Genomic DNA, 25,456 nt, shown 5'->3' with positions numbered 1-25,456 from the left:
AGTTTAAATCATAATTTTTACGGTTGTTTTAGGGTTCGAGTGTTTACGGCGTCATGGCAAAGAAGCTGTAAAACTGGATGTAACTAGACTCAAAAAAGCAAGTGATTTGATCACACTAAAATCATGGTAAAATACTTTGTTTACATTTTGTGCAATACTTTTAACACAGCAAGTATTTTAACATTTACGGATTGGTCCCATTCACTTCCAATTCAGATAAACAATGAAAGAATTTTCAGACATAAATGTATGGTTTATAAAATGGTCATTTTAATTCAGGTTACATAGCTGTTTAGGGCTTTTACATAGTCACAAGCTTTTTTGGGAGAGGGGAAGGGGAGCTACAGTCCATGATTAGCAAAAACACAACAGTGGTCCAAATAACTATTGACATCACTTGACAAATCAAACATCCTCTCAACATGTGCATAAACCTGCAATGAAAAGTACTTAACCAAACTGTGGAACATGTATGCAGTATTGGTTCCCATTCCAGTGTATATTGGAAAAAAGATGGGCATGCATGGTATTTTTCCTTTTTTTTTTTTTTTTTTTTTTTTTTTAACCATTAAGAGCAGTCGCAAGTAACATGTTTAAGTGAAAACCGTAACCAGGCAGGAGTGTTTTGTTACGTTCCAAATGAAGACAGGATTTAAATATAGTCTATGAAAAGTGCATACTTGGCTGAGCAATGCTAGCTGACTCGGTACATTATACAATAGCCTTCCTGCTGTCAATACTTAAGCACAGACCCATTTTAAGCCAACACCATGACAGTCAACAAAACATTTATCTCATTCAAGTGTATTCTGATCTCCCTAGAGAGACCTATAATGGCAGGTGACATAGCAGGACGAGAACTAGCCATGCTTGAGGCAAAACGCTTTGCATTTTGTGACTGACACTTTCCAATGTTTCAGTTTACCAGACTATACACATTAGTCTTTTGTCAAGATTAAAGACAACTGATTTTATGCGAGGCTAATACTTTTCTATAGCAGACACAGCACATTAAAGAAGGCCAAAAGGACAAGAACGCAAAAGAATGGAGATGTTATTTTAACTTAATATTTACTTTTATTACAACCACAAGCCAGGTGGTGAAAAAAAAATAAAATAAAAATAAAAAATATAGACTGATTGGAATTCCCACACTCACAGCTCATTGGTAATGATCACGGGTTTACATGGCTAGAATAATCATAAGTGAAATGATAAGGAATGGAGAAGTGTAAAAAGTTGTTTTTTTCCAGGATTCTTTTTTTTTTTTTTAATCTGTGGGGAGAATATGCAGGCTCTTAGTTCTCTCCTCCATCTCCACCTTCACCCTCATCTGCAGCATTGTCAGAGGTCCATAACTAATGGGAAAATAAGAAAAAGAGGTATACTTGAATACTAAACTTCTGAATTTTGAGTAATCAATCTAAATGATTACGTTTACGACATTGGTATTTGTCGGTCAGTATGGCTCTGTTTGGAACTCACTGTGAGGTTGTCTCTAAGCAGCTGCATGATAAGTGTGCTGTCTTTGTACGAGTCTTCATTCAGTGTATCCAGCTCTGCAATGGCTTCGTCAAAGGCCTGCAAATACAAGGCCACAATAATTTAAGGTATTTGAACAAACCACAACAGTCATGTCCATGCCATGCAAACCACGCGCCTGATAAAATGTAAAGCTTGAGTCAAAAGGTACAAATCCTCAGGAGACATTGGTGCATAACATTTCCATAGGAATTTCCCCTTGGTTGAGGTAACAGGCAGGGCTTAATTAGGTTTACATGAAGTATGTTATTTCTGTGCCACTCGCAGCAATAAAAAAAACCAACAGTTTTTCCTATACCACTTTTTTTCCGCCCCAATTTGGAATGCCCAATTCCCAATGCACTCTATGTCCTCGTGGTGGTGTAGTGACTCGCCTCAATCCGGGTGGCGTTATAGTAACCACGAGGAGGTTACCCCATGTGACTCCACCCTCCCTAGCAACCAGGCCAATTTGGTTGCTTAGGGAGCACGCTCCGCACGCCCTGGGATTCAAACTCGCGACTCCAGGTGTGGTAGTCAGCGTCTTTACTCGCTGAGCTACCCAGCCCCCCCCCCATACCACTTCTAAAGGCCCCGTACCCATGTGTCATTGAGTCAAACTAGACAATAAACGGGTTTACAGCAGGGGTGGGGATTGACCGGCCTCAAGACCATACATTTAAACTAGCCCGCGAGGCCATTTGAGAATGAATAAGCATGAAAATGGCCTTAATTCACTTAACTGTAAAAATGAAACTAAAAATGTAAAATAATTTTAAATAACACCACAAAACAATGTATAAAGGGAAGTCCCCTTTAATTTTTTTTTTGGTGCATGAGCAGGTACAGAAAGCACCTGTACATTAATTTCAACCAACCATAAGAAATTGCAAGCAACTGTATGGCCCGCAAATAAATTTGTAAATACTTGATTGGCCCCTGATAAGAAAAGGTGGTTTCAATTAAACTGATGAATTCAGCAACAATAAACAGTAACAGAGTGGTTTTGTTGTCTAGAAAAACCCACTTGTTTGGCCAGAGCGCAGGCCTGCTCAGGAGAATTGAGGATCTCATAGAAGAACACTGAGAAGTTAAGAGCCAGTCCCAGACGGATGGGATGTGTGGGCTGCATGTCCTTCTTACTGATGTCAAACGCACCCTGGTAGGCTTCTTGAGAGTTGGTTATTGTGTCTGTGGGGACACACAAAATATTATGAAAAGTTTTAAATCACACATTACTTGAGTGTCGAAATATGCAAAATTCATAACTAGTAACAGTGTGTTGGTTGTTCTGCCCCCTCAGGGGACAGTTTTCTCAAACACAAAGGTCTGGGATTTAGACCCTGTTGATTCTGGTGTTATTTCTGAAGCATACGTAAATCAGCCAATATTACAAGCTGTGCTATTCTTTGCCTCATTTGACTGATGTACCAAATACAAAAACCTGGCGGTCACTTAAAAACAATAGTTCACCCAAAACATAAAATTCTATCATTATTTACTTCCCTTCCAAAAAACATATGCAGGTATTTAAGTGGAACACAAAAGATGACATTTTAAACAAACCGTAAGCAATTCTTTTCCATACATTGTACCAGGTTTGACATAACTGAGTGCACCTACATGCACTTATACAGATTATGCTAAACAAGCCGACAGTGTGTAAGGTCAGGTTAACACGTTATAAACAGTTTTTTTTTTTAATCAGCGCAAGTTCATAAACCAATTGCCATGCAATTTTTGCCCATTAGCCCCATTTCATGTTACATATAACCTCCTGAAACCCCGTGTCCACATGCGTGGACATTACATTTGTCGTTGCTATAGGCTATGCATAATTTTTTTTCATTTAAACTGACTGATTTCAGTTCAGGAGACTCATTAAGCCTCATTATTAAACCTCATTAAGTTTTTTTTACATTAAAACCTGTTTGAGCTAAAAAAAAAAAAAAAGTCTCTAGTTTCATCCGATATACTATTTTAAAATTTGTATTGATTTATCTCAAAATGGCACACTGTTAAACACAATGACCACGTACATGGACTATAGGCTCATTTTCTTTAAAATATCATACATTAACTGTGCATTATCAAATTGAGAATCAATGATGCATCCAAAAGCTGAAAAATGTTGCTTTCAGGGGCAATATACGGAGTTAGGATGAAAATAATGTGCATTTCAAACTGATCAGTGCAGACAGACATCACACTAAAGGTTAAGTCATTCCATAACTAGGGAGCAAGGGAGCATTCACTCCTAACATCCAGTCAACAACAGTTCAAAACAATAGGACCACTCAACATGTTTGGTAGACATGGGACAATGGTAATCTGTACATACATTAAAAAAATGTTCACGCAAAATTTTATTTTAACATGGCTGGTAGTGATTGGATGATGATGGCCATTACTTTGAATCAGAATTATTTATGCTACCTTTTGATGTAATTTCTGTCTGTAACATCTCAAAAGCATGAATAACCAACACTCCTGGAAACAATTTGATTAATTTTTTTTTTTTTTTCCTAAAGCTCAGTATTTACAAAATAAATGTAGTCCCACTGTCCACTAGGGCTGCAACTATCGATTATTTTGATAATCGATTAATCTAACGATTATTAGACGATTATTGCAATGATTAATCATTAGCTCTTAACCAATTATTCAGCTTGTGCCCCGACTTAAGGTTGTATTAAACGTACTTACTAACAAGGACAAAATCATCTTTTAAAAAATGGCTCGCACAGACCCAACACTTACAGTGCAGTATTTATATATTACAATATATAAAAATATACAAGTATAAGTACTATATTAATATTCAAGTATTATATACACTTTTATTTCAAAGTATTTTAAAGATTCAAGTATTGCAATTAAGTGTAAAATTTTGCAAAATTAGCTGCAAAGATCGTGTGAAGCACATGACAATACAAGACTGAGCACAAGCTGGTCCTTGAATAAATTTAATCAATTACCATTATGCCAATTGTACATGTGCAAAATTTTATTTTTTACTCTGCTTGTGCATTGTGGGATTTAAATTGATCCAAGTGGCTCGACTGTTTTGACTACGTTCACCAAAATTAGTTCAGATCCATTTAATGATACGTTCAGTGACCATTTCTGGTGATGCCACCTGGGGCCTCATATATAAAACTCAGATTTCTAAATTAATAATGTAGAGATCTACAGAGTTTGTAGTTATTTACTTTATCTGCTTCCATATTATCTGAACTTTAATAAAGCTATAATGCATTAAATATAACTGCATTTAAGACATAACACCGGGGTGTTTCCTTTAAAGATGTTCGACACGCAAATTTTGCTAGTTCGGTAAAGTTGGAAATATATTCACAGATTTGAACTTTCTGGATCATTAACTCATAAGCGAAACGTTGTTAAAGCAAACAACTCCTCTTTCCAACCATAGTAAGGTAGACAATGAGCTCCAACCTAATTTATCAAAACGAGCCGTCCTCTGAGCTGGACCAAGTTGGACCGAGTGCGCAGGGACCGTCTACAAAGTGCAACACCGAAAAGCGTTACTACAAAAATATTCAATAACTTCACACTTACAAAGTGCAGTGTCACCAAAATCACTTCACACATCAGTGGTCTCCTGTACGTTATACTTTCAGAATCAGAATACTTAAACACTTTTCAATAATGTCACTCTTATATAGTGTAGTACAATCAAATTCAATTCACACATCAGTGGTCTCCTATTGGTTACACTAAAACATTTAGTTGTAGTATAACCAAGTAGTATAACCAAGTGATTTTGGTGACATTACACTGTATAAGAGTGATTTAATGAATATTTTTTCCCAATAAAAATTCCCCAAAATTATGCAAAAGCTCATTTTTCCAAACTAAGTGTTGTTGTAGAACCAACAGGAGACCACTGATGTGTGAACTGAATTTGATGGTACTACACTGTATAAAAAAAGTTTGAATATTTTTCCTGATAAAAATTCCACAAAATTATGCAAAAGCCTTTTTTCCCTAAGTGTTGTAGTATATGTAGTATAACCAACAGGAGACCACTGATGTGTGAAGTGATTTTGGTGACACTACACTTTGTAAGAGTGAAGTTATTTAATATTTTTGAGTATCGCTTTTCGGTGTTGCACTTTGTAGAGGGTTCCTGCGCACTCGTCTCACAGCCGGCTGCACGTAGAGACCAAATGTTATTGGTCAAGCTCGAGGACGGCTCATTTTGATAAATTAGGTTGTAGCTCGTTGTCTACCTTTCTACTGTTGGAAAGAGGCGTCGTTTGTGTTTTAACAACACTTTGCTTATGAGTTATTGATCCAGGAAGTTCAAATCTGTGAATACATTTCCAACTTTACTGAACTAGTTTTGCTTCAGCGGAGCGGCAACTCCAGCTCCACTTACTCCACAACGAGAGTGCTTCTGTATTTACTTATTTTGTATTTTTGCATTATAATTCCCTCATACTTTGCAATCTACATCACCTTAACCTGTTTGGAAGGTTTGGAGTGCATCTGGACTGAGCCATTAAGTCTTCCTCTCCTCAGTCAGGCACGAACTGCAGTGCTGCTCTCACGCGTTATCATTAGAGTTTAATGTGATCTCATGTTACGTTAAATGAGATCAAACGACTATTCATCAACGAAAATTTGTCGCCAATTTTTTTATTGTCATCGACGATAACGTCGACTAATCGTTTCAGCCCTACTGTCTACATATGTGGACATACATTTTTAGGAAAGCTCTGTTCTTAAAAAAAAAAAATATATATATATGTTTTTTTGCATGTTTCTTAGGGGCTACCAAGTTACAAGCCAAAAAGTGGAATGGAAAATGCACACAGCAGTCACACTCAGGTCTCAGGAGGATAATGGGGCCCTATGATTTCCGCGATGCGGAAAACACAGTCGGAATCCAGTCATAAAAACGGAATTAACTATTAAACGTGGAATTGTACATATTTTGGATAAAATGTATAAATGCACAGTTCATCAAATTGAAATCGTGATATGTCCAAGTGCAATGATTATACCACAAAAGTCTGAGATTTAATCCAACAAATAGCCTACATGGTCTTGCTGAGCTGCTTGCTTCATCAGTAAGTGAATATGAGAAGCCACTGCTTATACACTAACCGTGTGTTTTAATGACAGAGCAGATCACTTTATTCACTTTGAAGTGCAGCACATGCATAGTATATATTTATATAATTAAATCATAGCCTTTAGTGGTTTTAAAAGCACATTAGCCCATACAGCAAATGGCCAGAAGTGAGAGGTGAAGTTTTCAAAAGCATCCACCGAAGCTGCAAAATAAAAGCTCCATTTAACTAGATGTGTGAAATTGAAAAAAAATGGGACAGAAATGTATTACTACTGTATAGTAAAATGTAATATTCAATGTAATTGTAATAATAATAATAATAATAATAATAATAATAATGATAATATTATATCAATAATAATTTAAATCTCACAAGCAAGAGTTTCATCATTGCTTTCATTAAAACTGTGATGCTTAAAGGAATAGTTCACCCAAAAATGAAAATTCTCTCATTATTCAATTACCCTGATGCCATCCCATATGTGCATGACTGTCTTTCTTCAGCAGAACACAAATGAAGATTTTTAGCATATAGAGCTCTGTCAGGTCCTTATAATAGAAATACACAGGTGCCAGTACTTTGACAGTCCAAAAGTAATTTTTAGGCAGCATAAAAGTAATCCATGCTACGGACCCCTAACAGGAACAGCCGAAAGAAGAAACGTAATCCATGCTACTCCAGTCGATCAATGAATGTCTTCTGAAGCGAATCGATAGGTTTATGTAAGAAAAAGTCGATAATTAAAACGTTTTTAACTTCGGCGCTTCCATCCAGGGCCCTGATGCAGTTTGAAATGGCCGAACTCTCACATGTCGTTCGTTCTCCTGTTGTCAATAAGCGCCACTTCCGAATTTTCGTGTGAACCCGCCGACACGCTTGCGCATCAACTGCTGGCAGAAGTTAATAACGTTTTAATTATAGATTTATGTTTTACACAAACATATCGCTTTGCTTCAGAAAATATTTATTGATCGACTGTAGTTACTTTATTGCTGCCTAAATATGACTTTTGGACCATCAAAGTGCTGGCATCTGTGTACTTCTATTATAAAGACCTGACAGAGCTCTCTCTTCTTCTAAAAATCTTCATTTGTGTTCTGCTGAAGAAAGACAGTCATATACATCTGGGATGGCATCAGGGTAAGTGAATGAGAGAATTTTCCTTTTTGGGTGAACCATTCCTTTAACTGTGAGCTGTACTTGACCAAAAAAGAAAAAGAAAAAAAAAAAAGACCAAATTTGAATGTTGTTTTGGAATGTTCTCACATTTATTATGTTCTCATTTGAATAAAATTCTATGAATTAATGTTTGTTTGTTTTTTTATTTTTTATTAAATGTAATCAAACTTTAAAGCCAGGAATTCAGGGAAAATAAGAGAAAACAGAATGAAAATAAGAGAAAACAGAATAAAAATAAAAAAAAAGGAATTAAAAAACAAAATGGATTTCATAGGGCCCTAGATAAACCCTGGAGTTTATTTTCATTTTTTTTGTGCGCATACCTGTTTAAGTTTTGATATCAAAAGCAGAGAATAACACGATTTCAAATCTTATGTAAATGTGTTTTTCTTCTGTTTACATTCGTTTTCAATAAGCTGATTATTTATGAGTATTGATGTGCATGTAAACGTCCCTGCTGTACCGAACACCATACGGTTTGTCCCCTCAAACAAAGCCATTGTATGGCTTTAGAAGACTTGGAATAGATGCATAAGATTCTTGTAAACATAGCACTGAGGCATTTTCTAAAATGGGCCTGATCTGTGGTTAGCCAGCAGCCAAAAGGGGAATAAAGACCCCAGAAGACCCTCTCCCAGAAAGACAGGCAGCTGACTCAGCCCCAAGGCTGCTAAAGACCCTCCCATAACCAAATTCAGAATCCAAACTCATTCATCCTGAATTTGAATTAAGTCCACAGACCCAATTTTGCCTAAAGCGAAGAACAAGATTTGCCACTAACATGTTCTCCCAAACACACATGAACACAGGAATTACATGATTCAAATCTGATGTCTGGTATGGAAACATTTTTAAGTATTACTCAGAAAATAAGCACGCACGCACCTTTCCTTAAAATGCAGCAAGACACTTACCCTTCCTGTTATCTGCCGAGGCAACCTCTGCAAGATATCTGTAGTAGTCACCCTTCATCTTTAAATAGAAGACTTTGCTCTCTGCAACTGTAGAGAGCTCGATCAAATATTTGTCCAACAGTCCCTGAGGGTAGGAAAAGAGAAAGTGTAAGGAAAAAGAGATTTCAAATCTACTTTAAATGAAACTGAAGAAATTAAGGTAGAAACGGTTGCAATATTAGGGTATTGTACACTTTATTGAATATCGATTGCCATGTAAATGAGGAAAAGCCATCCTGATTATATATTGAGACCCCAAGTGTAAACTGACATTCTGCATCTTCCCCAGTTCCCCCTTTAGGCATTGGTGGTTATAGGAGGCTCTATTATACAAAACCATGCAAACACACAAACTTCAAAAGCAGAGAGCAGTGCAGACTTCCTGTGTGACATCCCTGCCCTTTCACTGCCCAACCTTTCAATTTAGATCCGCTGGGCCAATCTTGTACACTTTCCCACAGTGAAAAAAACTACAGAGACAGTAACAGAAACAGACAAAGAACAAGAGAGAGAAATAAAAGTAGAGTGACGTCTGTGCATTTAATCCATAGAGGGCAGCCGGCATTCTCTGGCCCCAGATAACCCTGTGAGTGCACCGTCAGAGAAGCAGCCATATTATATGAACTTCTCCTAAAGCCTGATTTAAAGTCACCATGAAACAGAAGTTATGAACGATTTTATTACTGTATTGTGATGTATTTCCGAGTGAAATGGCTTTTTGATCAAGAGAAAAAAAAAAAAAATTTAGGGACTTTGTTTACGTACGGAAAAGTCTGTAGCTGTTGTGCAAATACAGATGAATGTGAAACAAATGAGTAGACGTAATCACAATACACCAAGCATAAAGAATAAAGAGCACTGACTCGAGCAGTATATCCAGGGGCCATTTACACGACAACGAAAAACTTTAAATGTTTTGGCTGTTCGTTTACACAACAACGGCGTTTTGGGGCCTGAAAACGCAAACTTTTGAAAACGGGTTTCAAAGTGCAAGTTTTGGAAAACGATGCCGTTATCGTCTCCGTGTAAACATACAAAAATGATGATGTCATGTGCACGCGTATTACATGTTATATAAAGAATGATGGATTGATAGGCATCAATTTGAGATGTATAATTATCAATATGAATACTGGTGTCTGTGCAAATAACAATAATCAACAATTTATTCATTTTGAGTGTTTTGTATAGAGTGTGAACATTGTACAGTAGGCAGAACCTGCAATTTGAAAATCTTGAAATTAATGGATTCAGATGGGAAAAATGTATTTGTAATGTTATTTATTTACTTAATTTTATTTGATGTACCTTTACCCTGCAATTCATTCACCCACCGCTTATGTATATAGCCTATAGACCAATATGTGATGCCATGTACAGTATTCAATGATATGCTTAGAATATGAAAACATGAGGCAGTGAAAATGCATGTTAGATCCAGTGTACACAAGACCTCTCTCTCCGTCAGAAGATATTCATATATCAGAGTTCTGTCTGATATGCAAAACCAGTCAACATCAACAGCTTATTTTAACTTACTCTCCTACCAGCCCAAGAGTCAACAGGAGGAAGGCAGGAGACGAAGTGATGGTAAAAATGAGCAGAGTTTAGTTGAATAATCTTGAGAGTTCTGTCTATAGGCATGTGCGCGAGTACTTCAAAACTACAATGGCGGACTACAGGACTGTGTTTGTGCTGCTCAAGATTTTGAGTTTATTGACACTTCTCCAGCAAAGTAATTGTAGTAATAAAGCAACCTCATCATCCGTCTAGAAAAAATTGCTCGATGCTTTCGCCATCTTCATTGTTTGTATTCACCGCTCTGTGGAAGAATGCTTATGTGCACAGGCGCGTAATGTTTCTTTACAAAGTTACATCGGCAACTACTGGCCTGGCATGCAAAATACAGCGCTTTTAGTAGTTTTCGCGGATCCGTGTGAACAGGGATCGTTTTGACAACGTTGTCATCTGTACGCAAAATGCAAAGGAAAAACTTTTCCGCTTTTGGTACATCACTATCGTGTAAATGTACCCCCAGAGAGCTTCGGCATCAGCGTGTCTTATTTAGAAGTCATCATTCCTATGCCCTATTCCATACGATGACAATTACCCTCCACTGTGAGAGCTTCAGAAGGCTGAAAGTTGATAATGGTAAGTCAAAACTAATTTTTAAGCGATTCTTATCATAAAATCTTTTTGGAATTGCCCCTACAACATGGATTGTGCTCCTTTCGAAATACCCTGCGAAGGCATGATCAGCGTCAGTTAGAACACAGCCAGACACACTAGGGGAGGGAGTGTTCTCATTCTAGAAAGCATCTGATTGGACAAAGTTTCTCATCCCATCTGTGTCATCATGACAGTGCCTCGGTCTGTCAAGCCGGAAGAGACTGCTGATTTTTAAATGCTTATATCTTCAGAAAACAAATTTTGTCATATTGATGACCTTAAAGGGAATAAATATAGACTAAAAGCAGCAAAACTTTCATTTTGATTTCATGGCGACTTTAACAGCTCCTCCAGGATGGTAGAACCGACAGCATGCGCGAGTACTGCAGCACACACTCACCATGACATTACAGACAAGGATGTGTGGTCAAAACTTGAAGGCAACTGTCAGCATAGGCAATAAAAATGGTAACATTCATGATGAAGAATCCATAAATACATTTTGGACTGTCTGCTAATGTTTACAAAGTATAAAGCATCTAACATGTAACCTGAAGATTACCTGGAAGCCCAAGGAATACAAATCGCTTTCCAAGCAAATTTAACCAGAGAAAGATGAAAGAGAAAACACAGACAGACAAACTTGCATAAACCAAACAAACATCAGCAACACAACAGGGCCAGCCACTGTAACCTGAATGAGATACACCTCAATCTAGCATAAGTTTCACTTTTACACAAAGAAATCAATGTTACAGATGTAAACACACATGATATGAAAACTTTAATCAGATCAGTAGCCTAATAAAAGCCGTTTTATTTTACATGGAGTGAGTCACCTCGTGGGCCGACATGACCAGCCCAATATTACTGAATAAATTAATCATGGCTGACTGCGATTAGCACATTTTTAGTGCTGGGATTTTCTGGCATTGAAAATGTTTCTGATGCGCGTATAAGATGAAAAGCATAATAGCTTATAAACGCAGAACGCGAGATGAATGCCATTTTCAACTTGCTACGGCCTCCCAAGTGAAATTTAGTTTCAATTACATTCATCTCGCATTCAGCACTTTACCAGCGCTAAAAATGTTTCTCATCTGACATGCACATTAGTTTCAAGTGAGTGTCACGTGCAATATTTGTGCTCCAGAGACAGAAGATCCCAGAGCAGTATCACTCGCACAATGTGGCAATACATTTTCCCGTTTGGCCGATTAGTGTCTTAAGGCGCGACGGCACCAAGAATAACCTGCTTGCATGTGAAGGAGCCGTCTGAGACATGTTACTGACCATTCACAGTTAATTTTGTTGTTACGTGCCATCGTGTTACCACAATAATAGACCGACATGCAAAAAGGTCTCATTTAAACATTCCTGCATATCAGAGACAGTTGCATATTAGCTCATGATGTTAAAGTGCTTGCACATTGCGGACGGAAAGGCTTTGTTGATGAGAGAGGTCAACGGAGAATGGCCAAACTGGTTGAGCAGACAAAAAGGCTGCGTTAACTAAGATAACAACTCTGTACAATTGTAGTGAGCAGAATAGTATATCAGAATGTACAACATGTCAAATCTTGAGGCGAATGGACTACTACAGCAGGAGACAACGTCGGGCACTTTATTAGGGCGATAGTGCTCTAAATAAAGTGCTCAGAGAGTGTATTAGGCATATAATATTTTGTCAATAAATAAAAATATCTTTTACCTTTCTGTGTGTGTGTTTGGTGGCATACACAACCCCACAGCATATGATGGTAAACATCTCGCCTTTTTTCTTAGCTTTCCTTTTTGAGTCATGGGTAATGTCTTTCTTGTGCTTTAATTTGCAGAGTAAATATCAAGGAAAAAAGCAGTCCTAAAAACTGGAATATGTGGTCATCCTCCATAGTGCACTCGCTCCAATGTTTACCTCTCACACCATAGCCAACTGACATATTTTTTAAGTGCATTCCTGATTTCGTAGCACCACAGTGGAAAAAGAAACCATAACCGTGCCAACTGGCCCAGATCGGTTTCGCAACAAGAACCATTAAGCCCGTTAGTGGAAAGTATTGCCTTACCGATTTATCGGTCGGCTGACATTAATCAGCTGATATTAGCCTTTCACAGGTATATCGGTATCGGCATATGTTTTCCGATATGCGCAGATATGAAAACTTTTTTTTTCAGAAAATATTATGCACAAAACAATGCTTGGTTGATTTAGAAATGGTGTCATAAAGTAGTTTGTCCAGCAGAGCGTACTCCGACTCCACCGTTTACAGAGCTGAGCTGACGGTGGCTCTGCAGACAGTGTGGAGTTAAGTGGTGCAGAGTTAAGCGGTGTCTTCATGGTAAGCTACTAACTAGTTTGTGAAACACATACTAGAAAGTTAATGAACAATGATTCCATCATTTTCCCTTTTCAATATAACTCATATAACGTTAACCCTGTCCCTGACAACCATGTCACTCATGTTTATCACATCTGTTTGCTATATTAGCCAGCTACAATTTGTCAGTGCAGTCAGTAATGTAGCAGATTGAAAGGTAAGCAGAGCATCTTTTTGCAGCTCAGCAGACAACGGTGCAGTGGTGGATTGTGTCTGTTGTGTGTTGATTTCATGCTACGTTGTTACCTAGTTGGTGAGATGCAATGCTGGAAAGTAAATAAAGAAAATCCATCTTTTACACTCCGTGACAACGAGCTTATAGCTAACTAGCTAACCACGTAGCTACTTTCATACCATGTCAACTGAGTGGAAGCCAATATGTAATCATGTATTCACCAAACTGTTTTGTTCAGGATTCAGTTTGGTATCCCCTTCAACCGAACAATTCCAGTCATTGCATTTACAAAATGTAATATTTAAAAGTCTGGTTTTCCACCATTGAAAGATTCCCTTGAACTTGTATAGCAGAATACGGTGTAACACCGCTGCCGCCGTTTCTTTCTCGACTCGGCAGGTGTAAATGCTTCTTGTTTTACAACCTGCCCCTAATTGACTGGCAGTATTAAAATAGTCAGCATTTGACTGATACTAAAGAGTACTGATGTTTATTTAGCTATTTATTTTATTTTTTGAATTTATTCTTTATTTAAATGGTCAGCCATAGACTGATACTGAACGTACCGTACTGATGTTTATTTAGCCATTTATTGTATTTTTATTTATTCTCTCAGTGTTCAATTCTAGAATTTGTTGACAATGTATAATAATGTCAATTATTCTTTGATAAAAATATCTGTTTAAGAAAGCAGCCTTCTGACTACAGTGCAAAATCTGTGCACAATCTACATAGAAAAGGTTTGTTTTCATTCCGGCTCAAAAATGTACTATATCAGCCACCATATTGGTAATTGGCAAATTTCCCCCCTCTAAAATCGGTATTGGTCTCAAAAATCCCATATCGGTCGGGCTCTAGTGGAAAGGTGACTAATGAGAGGCTTTACAGAAACATGCCCTTTACACTACAATCCAATGCATATCCTCCCTGTGTTTCAGTGGCTCCTGACCTTCCCATCTTCACATGTTTGAAAGGAAACCAGCTCTTTTAATGCCCTTCCTCCCCTTCTCTTCAGCATAAAGATAAGTAGAGAAATAGTGGCTGAAATGATGTGCACATCTATTTCCTGCCACCCTATGCAACACTATATGTAGCCTACAGTAAGTATGCACTCAATCACCATCCCTACCAGGACGTGTCACTCATGTTAAGGATACCCCTCCACACAGAAGGATTAGCTGGACACATTCCTCAAACAAACAAACTGTGCTATTAAAAAAAAACAGAGCACACTATAATTATCAGCTGACTGACAACAGCGAGAATGCATCGCCACAGAAACACTTATCTCAGCAACTTAAAGGTGCTATAAGCGATTTAACCGTTCTACTTCCACGAGTCTGAGCCGTTGAATTAGCCACGCCCCCTCTTTCCAAAACCCTGCACTCAAAAGATACCAAATTAACTTTGAGGCTGACATCATGCAGAATCGGTTGTTTAAAAAAACAGCACAAAATAGCACCCTCAACTGACAACTGTTATGAACAACATGGCATAAAAATGGCAGTAAGCCTCAATTCGCCGAAAATACAATACAATGAGAACGCCGCTCTGCATCTGTCAGCGGTGCCATGCTCCGACTCTGGATGCTGCTCAAATTTCTGCTGTGCCACAGAGCCCAACTAGCATAGTTTTCCATTAAATATGAGCCACAACTGCTTCTTAATCCACACACTCATCAGCTACTGCATGTGTTAAGAGCACAGATTAAACCACTTTTGATTCAATTGGCAGTACTGAGCTAAACTAAAACCCTTCATGAATGTCACGGAATAATTTTTCATTTGTTTAAACTGGATAAACTGGATTAACTGACAAACCTTTATAACATGCAGCCCAGCTTAATTTTTCCTAGTCCTAAATCCTAATATCCTTATTCATTACATCTTTTATAAAGAATGCTTTTTGCTGCAGCAGAATTTCAGCAAGTTTGATAAGCATGACAAAGAGATGACTAGGCTACCAGGGGAGTGACAGTGGGAATCTAATAGTGATGACACAGAACCTAGCGGTCACTGCCTGTGGAAAGAGAAAGATGCTGTACTCATGCAGGCAATACATATCGATTGAGAGAAGCCGAAGGCTTGGTTGTTTCTCTCTGCACCACTGCTCGGGCAATCAATCCTCTAATAGTTCCACAAGAGCCTCTAACAACAAGAGCACTGTGATGAGGTGTCAAACTATACAGTGGAACACTGTATGTAGCCGTTTTCCCCTACAAAAGCCTCTATACAGCCGTCATTTTGAGAAGAATACAATTCTTTCTCATACAATGAGGTTGAGGGGAACATAACCACCAGCTTCAATGCTTGTCTGTCATGTACTGCTAGTGATGACACTACTAAAGATGACAGATCCCTGTTGGTGCATCTCAAGCCAGCTCATCGCCATTGCTAAACCGCAATAGCCACGTACACATTGCAAAGTTTCGGGAGTGACAACCACATTTAAATGCAGGACTGAATCCCATAAATATTCATTCCATGTGTACGGAACACAGGAGTTACTCCTGCCATAGCAACGCTGAAGTATCTCGTGCCTATGAACAAGAATGCCACCAGTTTAACCCAGCAAAAAGATTATATAGAGACGTATTAGCATCTGGCAATGGTTAGTTAGCTGCCATTGACACCTTGCCTTATTAAATGTTATACATGGTTTAACTTAATATAAATATTTGCATCTATTTGTTTTGTTTTTTCATATACAATTGTCAATGTTAATAAATCAAAGATTAGAATGGAAAACAAATCAAGAAAACAAAAAAAGAGAAATGGACCTGAAACAGACACCTTTCACATGAGTTGTGGGAGAGCCCTTACATCAGCTGTTGCTATGGTACACGGACGCGACTCTTGACAGAAGCGGCCAGGGGAAAGATCAAGGGACATCAATGACAATCAGCACACATCTGTGGTCATGTTCTCCATTAAAAACAGGAGAATATATAAGTGATACTGAGACTTTTAATGATTGCGCATATAGAAGTGGAAAATTACCAGCTCATATTAAAAAGCAAAATCACCATAAGCTTAATTAACAAGGTGAGTTATTACATACAAACATTAAAAGCATTAATAAATTCAAACAATAATGTAAATATGAAATGTACTTATTCCTTTACTTATACACTAACCATATGAACTTGAGAAATCATGAGCGAACTTCTCTAGTGTTAATGAAATGCAAAATGTGCCACCACATGGTGCTATGCCTTTTCACAAACTACTCAGTCTCCACAACAATGCATTTTGCATACTGCTCTGTGCGGGCTCTGATTAGCGCTTATTCGCGTTGCTCCATGAACATGACGAACTTGAATTCTTAGTACACTTGTATTGCTGAAAATAGTTTGTTAAAAATTCCATGACTTTTCCAAAACTTTTAGTGTTACCTTGTTTTTCCCATGAAATTTCAAGGCCTGGTAAACACAATTTAAGTTCAATGACTTTTCCAGGATTTCCATGATCGTACGAACCCTGATTAAGCAATAAAAGGCGAACTGACAACCGAATTTAGCTGCAGTGTGTTAGGGCTCAACTAACGATCGACTAATCTAACAATTATTTGAATGATTATTAATAATAATTGCAACGATTAATCATTATCTCTTTTGTTATCAAGTGTTTTGTTTTGTTTTCCATTTAAAAATATCTAAAAATTCTTAAGATACATTTGCCTGAGAAGCAACATAAGATATTTAGACTTGCTTTCAGAAGATGTATCTTTAATATAAATATATTTTGTATACAAGTGCAGTTTTTCACTTGTTCACACTTCTGCCAGTGCAGTACAGACAAAATATACTTATTTTCAAGATATATTCTCTGAAAGCAAGTCTAAATATCTTATGTTGCTTCTCAGGAACATGTATCTTGTTATAAGGATTTTTAGATATTTTAAAATATTTAATATTATATTCAACATTCTCATAACACACTTCTGCAGTAGAGCTCCTAAAGTACTATGTACATTGTTTTAAATTAGTTTTAAATATTTACATTGGAAAACAAGCCAAAACAACAAATCAAAAACTCAATCTTTAACTCACAAAAAAAACAAAAAAAAAAAAGAACTCTACTTAATAGAGCTGCGCATCGCAGATTTCTTCACGATAAGATACCCACCTTGACAAATATATTATGATTCAATACATCGCAAGCCATCACTTTATGATCTAGCTGCAGCAAGCATGTGCAAGTGACGTGCATACATCAGCCAGAGTGTACATCAGCCGGGTGCAGTTTCAGTCTCTTCCCCTTAGATTGGGTCACTTCACGCGACTCAAAGAAGAGGCGCTGACCGCACAGTCACGGAGTTTGTCCTTATTTACATGACCTGCTTCCTTATTATTTGAACTTTAATAAAGGATGCATTAAAGATATAACGCTGGGCAAGTTTTGCGTTTATTTTACAACGAGAGCATTTACTTATTTTGTATAACTTCCTCAAACTTTGCGATCTACATCACCTGAAGCTGTTTGGTAAGTTTGGGGTGCGTCTGGACTGTGAGCTGTGTTTTCTTTCCTCAATCATGTACTCGAGCTGCAGTGCTCCTTTCACACACCATCATTAGAGTTTAATGTGATCTCATATTACGTTAAATGAGAAACTATTCGACAACGAAAAATCGTCGACAACGTTTTATTGCCGACATTGTCATTAACGTCGATTAATCATTTCAGCCCTACAGTGTGTACGTGGTTTCCTTTTCTCTATTACAGTTTCATGTTTTCATATTTCTATAATAACTTTACAGCGGTTACAAATGTAGAGTACAAAACACAGAATCCTGTAGGAAACACTGGTATATTGTAGGGCTGCACGATATGGGGAAAATGCGACATGTGATAATCTTATGGTGACGTCATCGGAGCGCGCGAAACATTGGAAGTTTATTAGAATATAAAAAGACCATCTATCCCAGAGATCACAAACAGTTATATTTTGTTTTAAATGGCATATAGACTATGTATAATATGTACTGTTTAACTATTAGCTACAGTTGAAGTCATAAGTTTACATACACCTTAGCCAAATAAATTTAAACTCAGTTTTTCACAATTCCTGACATTTAAAAAAAAAAAAAAAAAAAATCCCTGTCTTAGGGTCAGTTAGGATCACTATATTTTAAGTATGTAAAATGTCAGAATAATAGTAGAGAGTATGATTTCAGCTTTTATTTCTTTCATCACATTCCCAGTGGGTCAGAAGTTTACATACACTTTGTTAGTATTTGGTTGCATTGCCTTTAAATTGTTTAACTTGGTTCAAATGTTTTGGGTAGCCTTCCACAAGCTTCTCACAATTAGTTGCTTGAATTTTGGCCCATTTCTCCAGACAGAACTGGTGTAACCGAGTCAGGTTTGTAGGACTCCTTGCTTGCACACGCTTTTTCAGTTCTGCCCACAAATTTTCTATTGGATTGAGGTCAGGGCTTTGTGATGGCCACTCCAATACCTTGACTTTGTTGCCCTTAAGCCATTTTGCCACAACTTGAGGTATGCTTGGGGTCATTGTCCATTTGGAAGACCCATTTGTGACTGAGCTTTAACTTCCTGGCTGATGTCTTGAGATGTTGCTTCAATATATCCACATAATTTTCCTTCCTCATGATGCCATCTATTTTGTGAAGTGCACCAGTCCCTCATGCAGCAAAGCACCCCCACAACATGATGCTGCCATCCGCATGCTTCCCGGATGGGATGGTGTTCTTCGGCTTGAAAGCCTCACCCTTTTTCCTCCAAGTCAGTGTTTAGTCAAATGTATTTTATAATTCTTATGTTCAATCTATATCTTACAAGCAAGAGTGCAGTCTGTTGTAATGAATAGAAGTTTTCAATGTTTTCAGTTATAATATGATGCTCTGTTGTGCAGCACTTTATTTGACAAAACAAAACCAATGTTATATTTTAGATAATGTTGTGAGGACCTTAATTTTTTTATTGTTTTGTTGAAAAGTAACTGCTATTTTCATTTGATTTAAGATTGGTTAAATTAATTAGATACATGTTGATAATGAAATTGAAATAAATTTTAGAACATGGAATTCAGAGAGAAATCTTTTTTAGAAAACATGGAATTTGGGAAAAAATAAAACTGATTTCATAGGGTACTATAAAAAAAAAAATATATATATATATATATATATATATATATATATATATATATATATATATATATATATATATATATATGAAGCAATATTTACTTAAACTCTTGAAGGAACCCTGCTATTGTTTTAATTTATTATTTACATTAAGATGTAACATTTTAATCGGCTAAAGATTGTGTTCAACAGCATACTGCAATTTTTTTCTGTGGTATCGAAAATCGTGAAATATTAAAGTTATCGGTACCGGCTACTGAAATTTTGGTATCATGACAACACTAGACAGTATAAAAGTAGTCTAGATTATAACTAGTATAGGGACAGTAAAGTCTAGGAAGTACAGAGTGTAGTCTGTACAGAGCTACTGTTGAGTATAGTTACTATATAGCCATTACACAGTATTGACTGTAAAGATCAGGGATGGGCAACTAGCAGCCCAGTATTGTTGAATACAGCTCGTCAGACAAGACTGAAGATTGATTTTAGTTCTTTGAAAAAGGGATTATGTAAAGATTGCATTCAGGCTATGATGTTATTACAACTATCGACCAGAAGTCACTTGTTCTTAGCAGACCTGCTGATCACTGTAGAATTCTAGCATGCAGCTTGTCACCGAGTTTGTGCACGCTATTGTTAATGTACGCAGGGGAAACCCATGTCTTTTGTTTGCCTGGATACGAAATCTGTCATTGAAGATTTCAATTTGATTCGCCAATACACCACTGATCAGAGACGTACAGTATGAGTGATATGTACATCAGAGCTGCTCCTCACAGATGTAAAGGGTAAAATACATAGGCATCAAAATTTTTACGTAATTTGTGACAGCACGAGAATCACCAAAGACATCTAATGCTGTTTTGCTCATGCTTGCGAAAAACAAAGTCGTCAGAGGAAAAAAACTTTAAAGAAATGCACGACTGAGATGTCTGTTTGATTGTTGAAAGTCTTGCAAATAGTGAGAATGTTCTCTGACACACGGGACTGTTCGGTCCGTGCGTGTGTTGTATTAATGCACTGAAATGTTATGTTCTTGTATCCAGTTGTTATCGATTATAATATTTGAATTTTGGTGATAATATTTGGATTTAACTAATACCGATAAGCCATTTTATGAGGTGGGGTTGAAAATGCGATCCTTGTCTGTTCATTTGTGTGTAGACAATGCAAATGAGATAAATTTTCTTGAAAATGAAAGTTTAAGTATATTGCATGTCAATTGAACATGAATTTGTACAAGTGAACTGCATGTTTTAGTAAATATGAAAAGTTACACAATAATAATTGTATTAGTTTTTTTAAATATTGTTAAATAAAAATTTGAATATAGTTAAAACCTTTTAAAAGCACATTGCATTAGACATGCATAGATTACCCCCAATAATGAGGAAACTGAGTAAGGGGGGAATGGCCGCCATCCGCGAGGGGAGGAGGGGCTCGCTGCTGGCCACCTGGAGCGGTGGAGCCGCTGCCAGGGGCGGAGGGGCTCGCTTCCGGCCACCAGAATGCAGAGGGGTGTTCCATCCGCCAGGGGTCAGAGGACTCACTGCTGTCCGCCCGGGGAGGAGTGGCTGTAGTCCGCCAGAGGGTGGAGGAGTGGTCGAGGACCAGGCGACGGTGTGTCTGGGAACCGGAGGGCAATTTTTTTTCTCTCTCTCGCTCTCTCACTCTCACTCCGCCTTGCTCTTTCCCTCTCCCCTTTTCCCTCCCCTTGTCTCCCTCCCAGGTCACGAGGAAGGCGGGGAAAGCCTGCCAGCAGGCGGGGCCAAAGTAAGGAGTGTGACGTGGAGGAGGGCGGGGCGGTCCGTGATTACGTGATCAGGCTAATCAGCCGAGGGGAGGGATAAAAGCAGCCAGATGCGGCAGTTCTGGAGAGAGAGAGCCACACACAGCTGCCGTGTGTGCGTTTATGTTTCTGTCTTTGTTTTAATTTTTACATTAAATATAACTTTGACTGTTCAGCCGGTTCCCACCTCCTCCTTTCCCATTTTAACCATGTTACAAGTTGCTAAAATGCCAATAATGAGTATCCACCTTTTTCCCCTACATCCCATGATGCTTAGCGAGAAATTTGGGCGTTATTTCCTTTGTCAAGTAAACACAGCTGTTGTTGCGGCGTTCGTCCATTCATTCTTTCGTTGTGGTGTTGGGATTTTGAAGAGAGCGTTTATGATTTCATATGGACATACATCAATCACTATATCAGTGCGTTACTGAACGTTAATAAACTGCAATAAAGTAATGAAGACAAAGAAAGCACGAACAAAACCAGCGTGCAGTTTCTCACAGATGCAGATGAGATTTAATCGAAGCACAAACGCAACATTTCGAGCAGAATCATTGGTTATTTTAGTGAAGTACCTGTGTTAGTTCAGCTTCAGATTTGTGTGCATCATCTTGTATGTGCAAATCAGACAGACACACTCAGGAAGAGCCTGGGTTTGTAATCGCTTTAAGTTTACGATCGGATGGTTATTTCCTTTTAAAATCGCATGCAAGTTTAAACATTTGTTTGGCGGGTGATTGACTGGTGAGAGGTGGTGCTTCGCTGCCATCCGGGATGCAGCAGGATGGCGTTTTAAACCTCAAATGCGATGTCGATTTTGACTACCTCTGTATGTGTTTTTTTGAGATCCAATCACAAAACACTTTGCACCCCGTTTACAATTATATATAGCGCTGACCATTTGCAATCAGATAACCCGAAACGCGTCTTATTACCAGCTGTAAACAGGGTCAAAAATGACTGCAGCCAGAGCTACGGAATGCTGTAGAACAACTTCCGGCAGAAGTCCCACCCACATTCGTTTCCCCAGTAAGACCCCCAGGAAAAAGGTGGACAGACTATAGAGATTATAGCTAGTATAGGGTCAGTGGAGTCTAGAATGTAGTAAATACAGAGCTAGTTTTAAGTATAGTTGCAAAATAGCCAATACAGAGTACAGACAGAATAGTAGTAGTACAGAGCATAGCTAGTATAGGTTCAGTAGACTAAAGGAAGGATAAAATATAGTCAGTACACATAGAGCTAGTATTGAGTATAGTTGCTATATACAACCAAAATTTAGACTGTATAGAAGCAGTATACATTATAGCTAGTATAGGCTCAGTGGAGTATAGGAAGGATATATTGTTGTCAGTACAGAGCTGAGCTAGTATGGAGTATAATTGCTATACAGCCAATAGAGTATAGACATTATAGAAGCATAGAGATTAAAGCTAGTATTGGTTCAGTAGAGACTATGGAGGATAAAATGTAGACAGTACAGAGCTTGTATAAAGTATAGTTGTTATACAGCCAATATAGAGTATAGATAGTATAGATCATAGCTTGTATACGGTCAGTAGAGTATAGGGAGGATACAATCCAGTCAGAAAAGTGCTCGTATTGAGTGTAGTTTTTACATAGCCAATATATAGTATAGACAGCATAGAAGTAGTACAGTTTATTGCCAGTTTTGGGTCAGTGGAGTATAGGGAGGACAGAATAGAGCTCAGCTAGTATTGATTATGGTTACTATACACCCATTATAGAGTATAGCCTGCCCTCCGTCATCGACTTACCAGCACCTCGTTGCAAATGTCGCGTAATTCGGCCTCCACCTTCTCTCTGTACTCCTTTACCATCTGAAGCTTCTTGTCGTTGCCCTCAGTTTTCTGTTCAATGCTCGAGATAACCCTCCAAGCCGACCTCCGAGCCCCAACGACGTTCTTGTAGGCGACGGAGAGCAGGTTTCTCTCCTCGTTGGTGAGCTCGGCGCCCTGCTCAGTCACCTGCTTCATACATGCGGCCATGTCATCATAGCGCTCGGCCTGCTCCGCCAGCTTGGCTTTCTGAATGAGCTCCGTCTTATCCATGATTTAATCGCACGATGAACGTATTTCAACTCCGGGAAATGGCGAGTCCACCCGCAAAGAGGGGAGGGAGAAAAAACAGCGTGTAAAGCGGGAGTGGAAAAGCTGGCTAGCCGAAGCAGTGAGGGTGAGGTGATCCAGGAGCACCTGAGGAGAAATTAAATTTAAAAAAAAATTACAATCCCCCTAAGAGAAAGCACGTGACATCAGCTGATAAGAGGAAATACGAGAAATATACGTTTTTTGTTTTGTTTTTTTTAATCACATGGTCAAAGGGGAATCTTTACTAAATCAATAACATCCACAATCATGAGAAAATACGTATATTACAATATTTTCCTCGATTTCAGCCATCAAAAATTAACTGTAATGCACCATAACGAAAATATTCTATTGAACGTGTACATTTGAATCACGTTTAGGGTTACATTTGAAATGCATGACACACTGCTAACTGCTGCTGTCCTATCAAGCTCAATATGTATTGCACAAAATAAAGAGCACAGATGTTTCGATCACTATCAAACATAGAAGATCCACTTTCTCCTGCTCGAGTTACTCACGCTTGTGTAATCTAATACTCTCTATAAACCATTCAAGCAAATATCTTCAGCCATCTCTAGATATGTTTTAAACACTGATGATCGTAAACAATCTGCATAAATCGCCGTTAGCTGCATTCCAACGGGAAATAAAAGCTCGTTCACCAGGTAGCGCGTGCAAATGATTCGGTTAGCTTCTGACAGCTAACGACTCTGCTCCTGTCTGACGGGAATTTTACTTTGACAAAATAACGCTTGGCAGCTAAACATAAGCTAAAACTCCATTTTAGTCATTATATACCTAGAGTAAAAAATAATATTAGACAGGGAAATGAGAGAAGTAAGATTATTTTTCCCCACCTTGAAAACCAGTACCAATCAGCTACTCCGCAAAAGCTATATTCGTTTCGTTGTGGAGGGAGAAAAGACTCGCCTTCACCTCAACCGAACCTGAAAAGAGGGTGTGGCTTTCTCAACACAGGTCCAATCAGACTTAGCTTTGCTTTCATTTCTACGCTCCGTCAAGCTAAATTGACCAATAGTCGAAAGATATGAAAAATAAAGGCGGGGTTGAAGGAGGACCACTCTGAGGCCATGGGGAGCAAGTGAGAGGACGTCATCGTCACGATGGAAACGGCTCCCTCCGAGTCTTGTGCACGTAGCGGGCGTGGTTGGACTTTTATACTAATAAAAATGAATTATGCCCAAATGTTTAGTTTGATGAAAAGTCAGTGAATCTTCAAACAGTCTCCAAGCAACTGTATGAGCCACGATATAGTAAATATATTATATCCATTTATACTCGTAGAAGTCTAAACATTCCACTCGAATGTAGCACTGCGACTATACTAGTGAATTGTGCAGTGCTCTAATTGACATTTTGAGGTCAAAATCTAACTACCTGCTTAGGTGACTGTCATAATAATTACTATGCATACAATATTTTGTAATATGCTATTGTAAAAGAAGGTGTCTGCCAAGAATATGACTGTATGTACAGACACACGGACAGGGCATAAATTTGCTTTGAATTTGATTTCTCTGGTGCATAGGCTGTGTAGCCTATTAAACATAGGCATAGTGTAATTCATGGTTGCTCTAATTAAATACTTGGTACCCTGAAACGTTACAGGCACTTTTGCCTTGATCCAAACAAATTAGAGTACACTTCTTGTTTGTGAGTGACATGCTCAAGAGGTCAGTGATAAAACAGGTATGAGATAAACAGCAAAGCACTTACTGGGACTATCATAATATCTGCTCTGTGTTTCTAACTGAAGGTATATTCAGTCATATTTGGTATGTATAAATTATGAATAAATAATGTTTATTTCAACTTTGAGGTCAGAGAAGATTGGCAAAAAAAATCTGTTTTATGAACCATTTATGAATCTTTTATATAATATGAAGTGGTAGCATAGGATGTGCACATTTTTGTAATGTACTGTTGAGAGCCCAGCTGTCCATTAA

At 38.0% G+C, this 25,456-nt stretch overlaps 1 protein-coding gene across 1 annotated transcript; it reads right to left on the bottom strand.

Moving 5' to 3' along the window:
* Nucleotides 1-248: 248 nt before the first annotated feature.
* LOC127410168 (14-3-3 protein beta/alpha-1-like) lies at nucleotides 249-24,446 on the bottom strand. Its single transcript, XM_051645277.1, has 6 exons — nucleotides 24,347-24,446; nucleotides 23,154-23,591; nucleotides 8,717-8,840; nucleotides 2,549-2,712; nucleotides 1,486-1,581; nucleotides 249-1,358 (listed from the first exon to the last, which is right to left on the bottom strand). Exons 2-6 carry the CDS (start codon nucleotides 23,445-23,447, stop codon nucleotides 1,299-1,301), a joined length of 738 nt encoding a protein of 245 aa, XP_051501237.1. The 5' UTR covers nucleotides 23,448-23,591; nucleotides 24,347-24,446; the 3' UTR covers nucleotides 249-1,298.
* Between the last annotated feature and the right edge of the window lie 1,010 nt (nucleotides 24,447-25,456).

Source organism: Myxocyprinus asiaticus, chromosome 19 (genome assembly GCF_019703515.2).
Source record: "Myxocyprinus asiaticus isolate MX2 ecotype Aquarium Trade chromosome 19, UBuf_Myxa_2, whole genome shotgun sequence".
Taxonomy (NCBI): Eukaryota; Metazoa; Chordata; class Actinopteri; order Cypriniformes; family Catostomidae; genus Myxocyprinus; species Myxocyprinus asiaticus.
The sequence above is the reverse complement of the archived record's forward strand: the minus strand, read 5'-3'. Positions and strand labels throughout refer to the sequence as shown.

Excerpts from the sequence above, each read along its gene's own strand:
- LOC127410168 (XM_051645277.1), bottom strand. The coding sequence starts at position 23,447 with ATGGATAAGACGGAGCTCATTCAGAAAGCCAAGCTGGCGGAGCAGGCC. Across the intron at positions 8,841-23,153 it reads ACATTTGCAACGAGGTGCTG|GGACTGTTGGACAAATATTT; the intron begins GTAAGTCGATGA and ends TCCTACCCTCAG. Across the intron at positions 2,713-8,716 it reads CTCGGCAGATAACAGGAAGG|ACACAATAACCAACTCTCAA; the intron begins GTAAGTGTCTTG and ends GTGTCCCCACAG.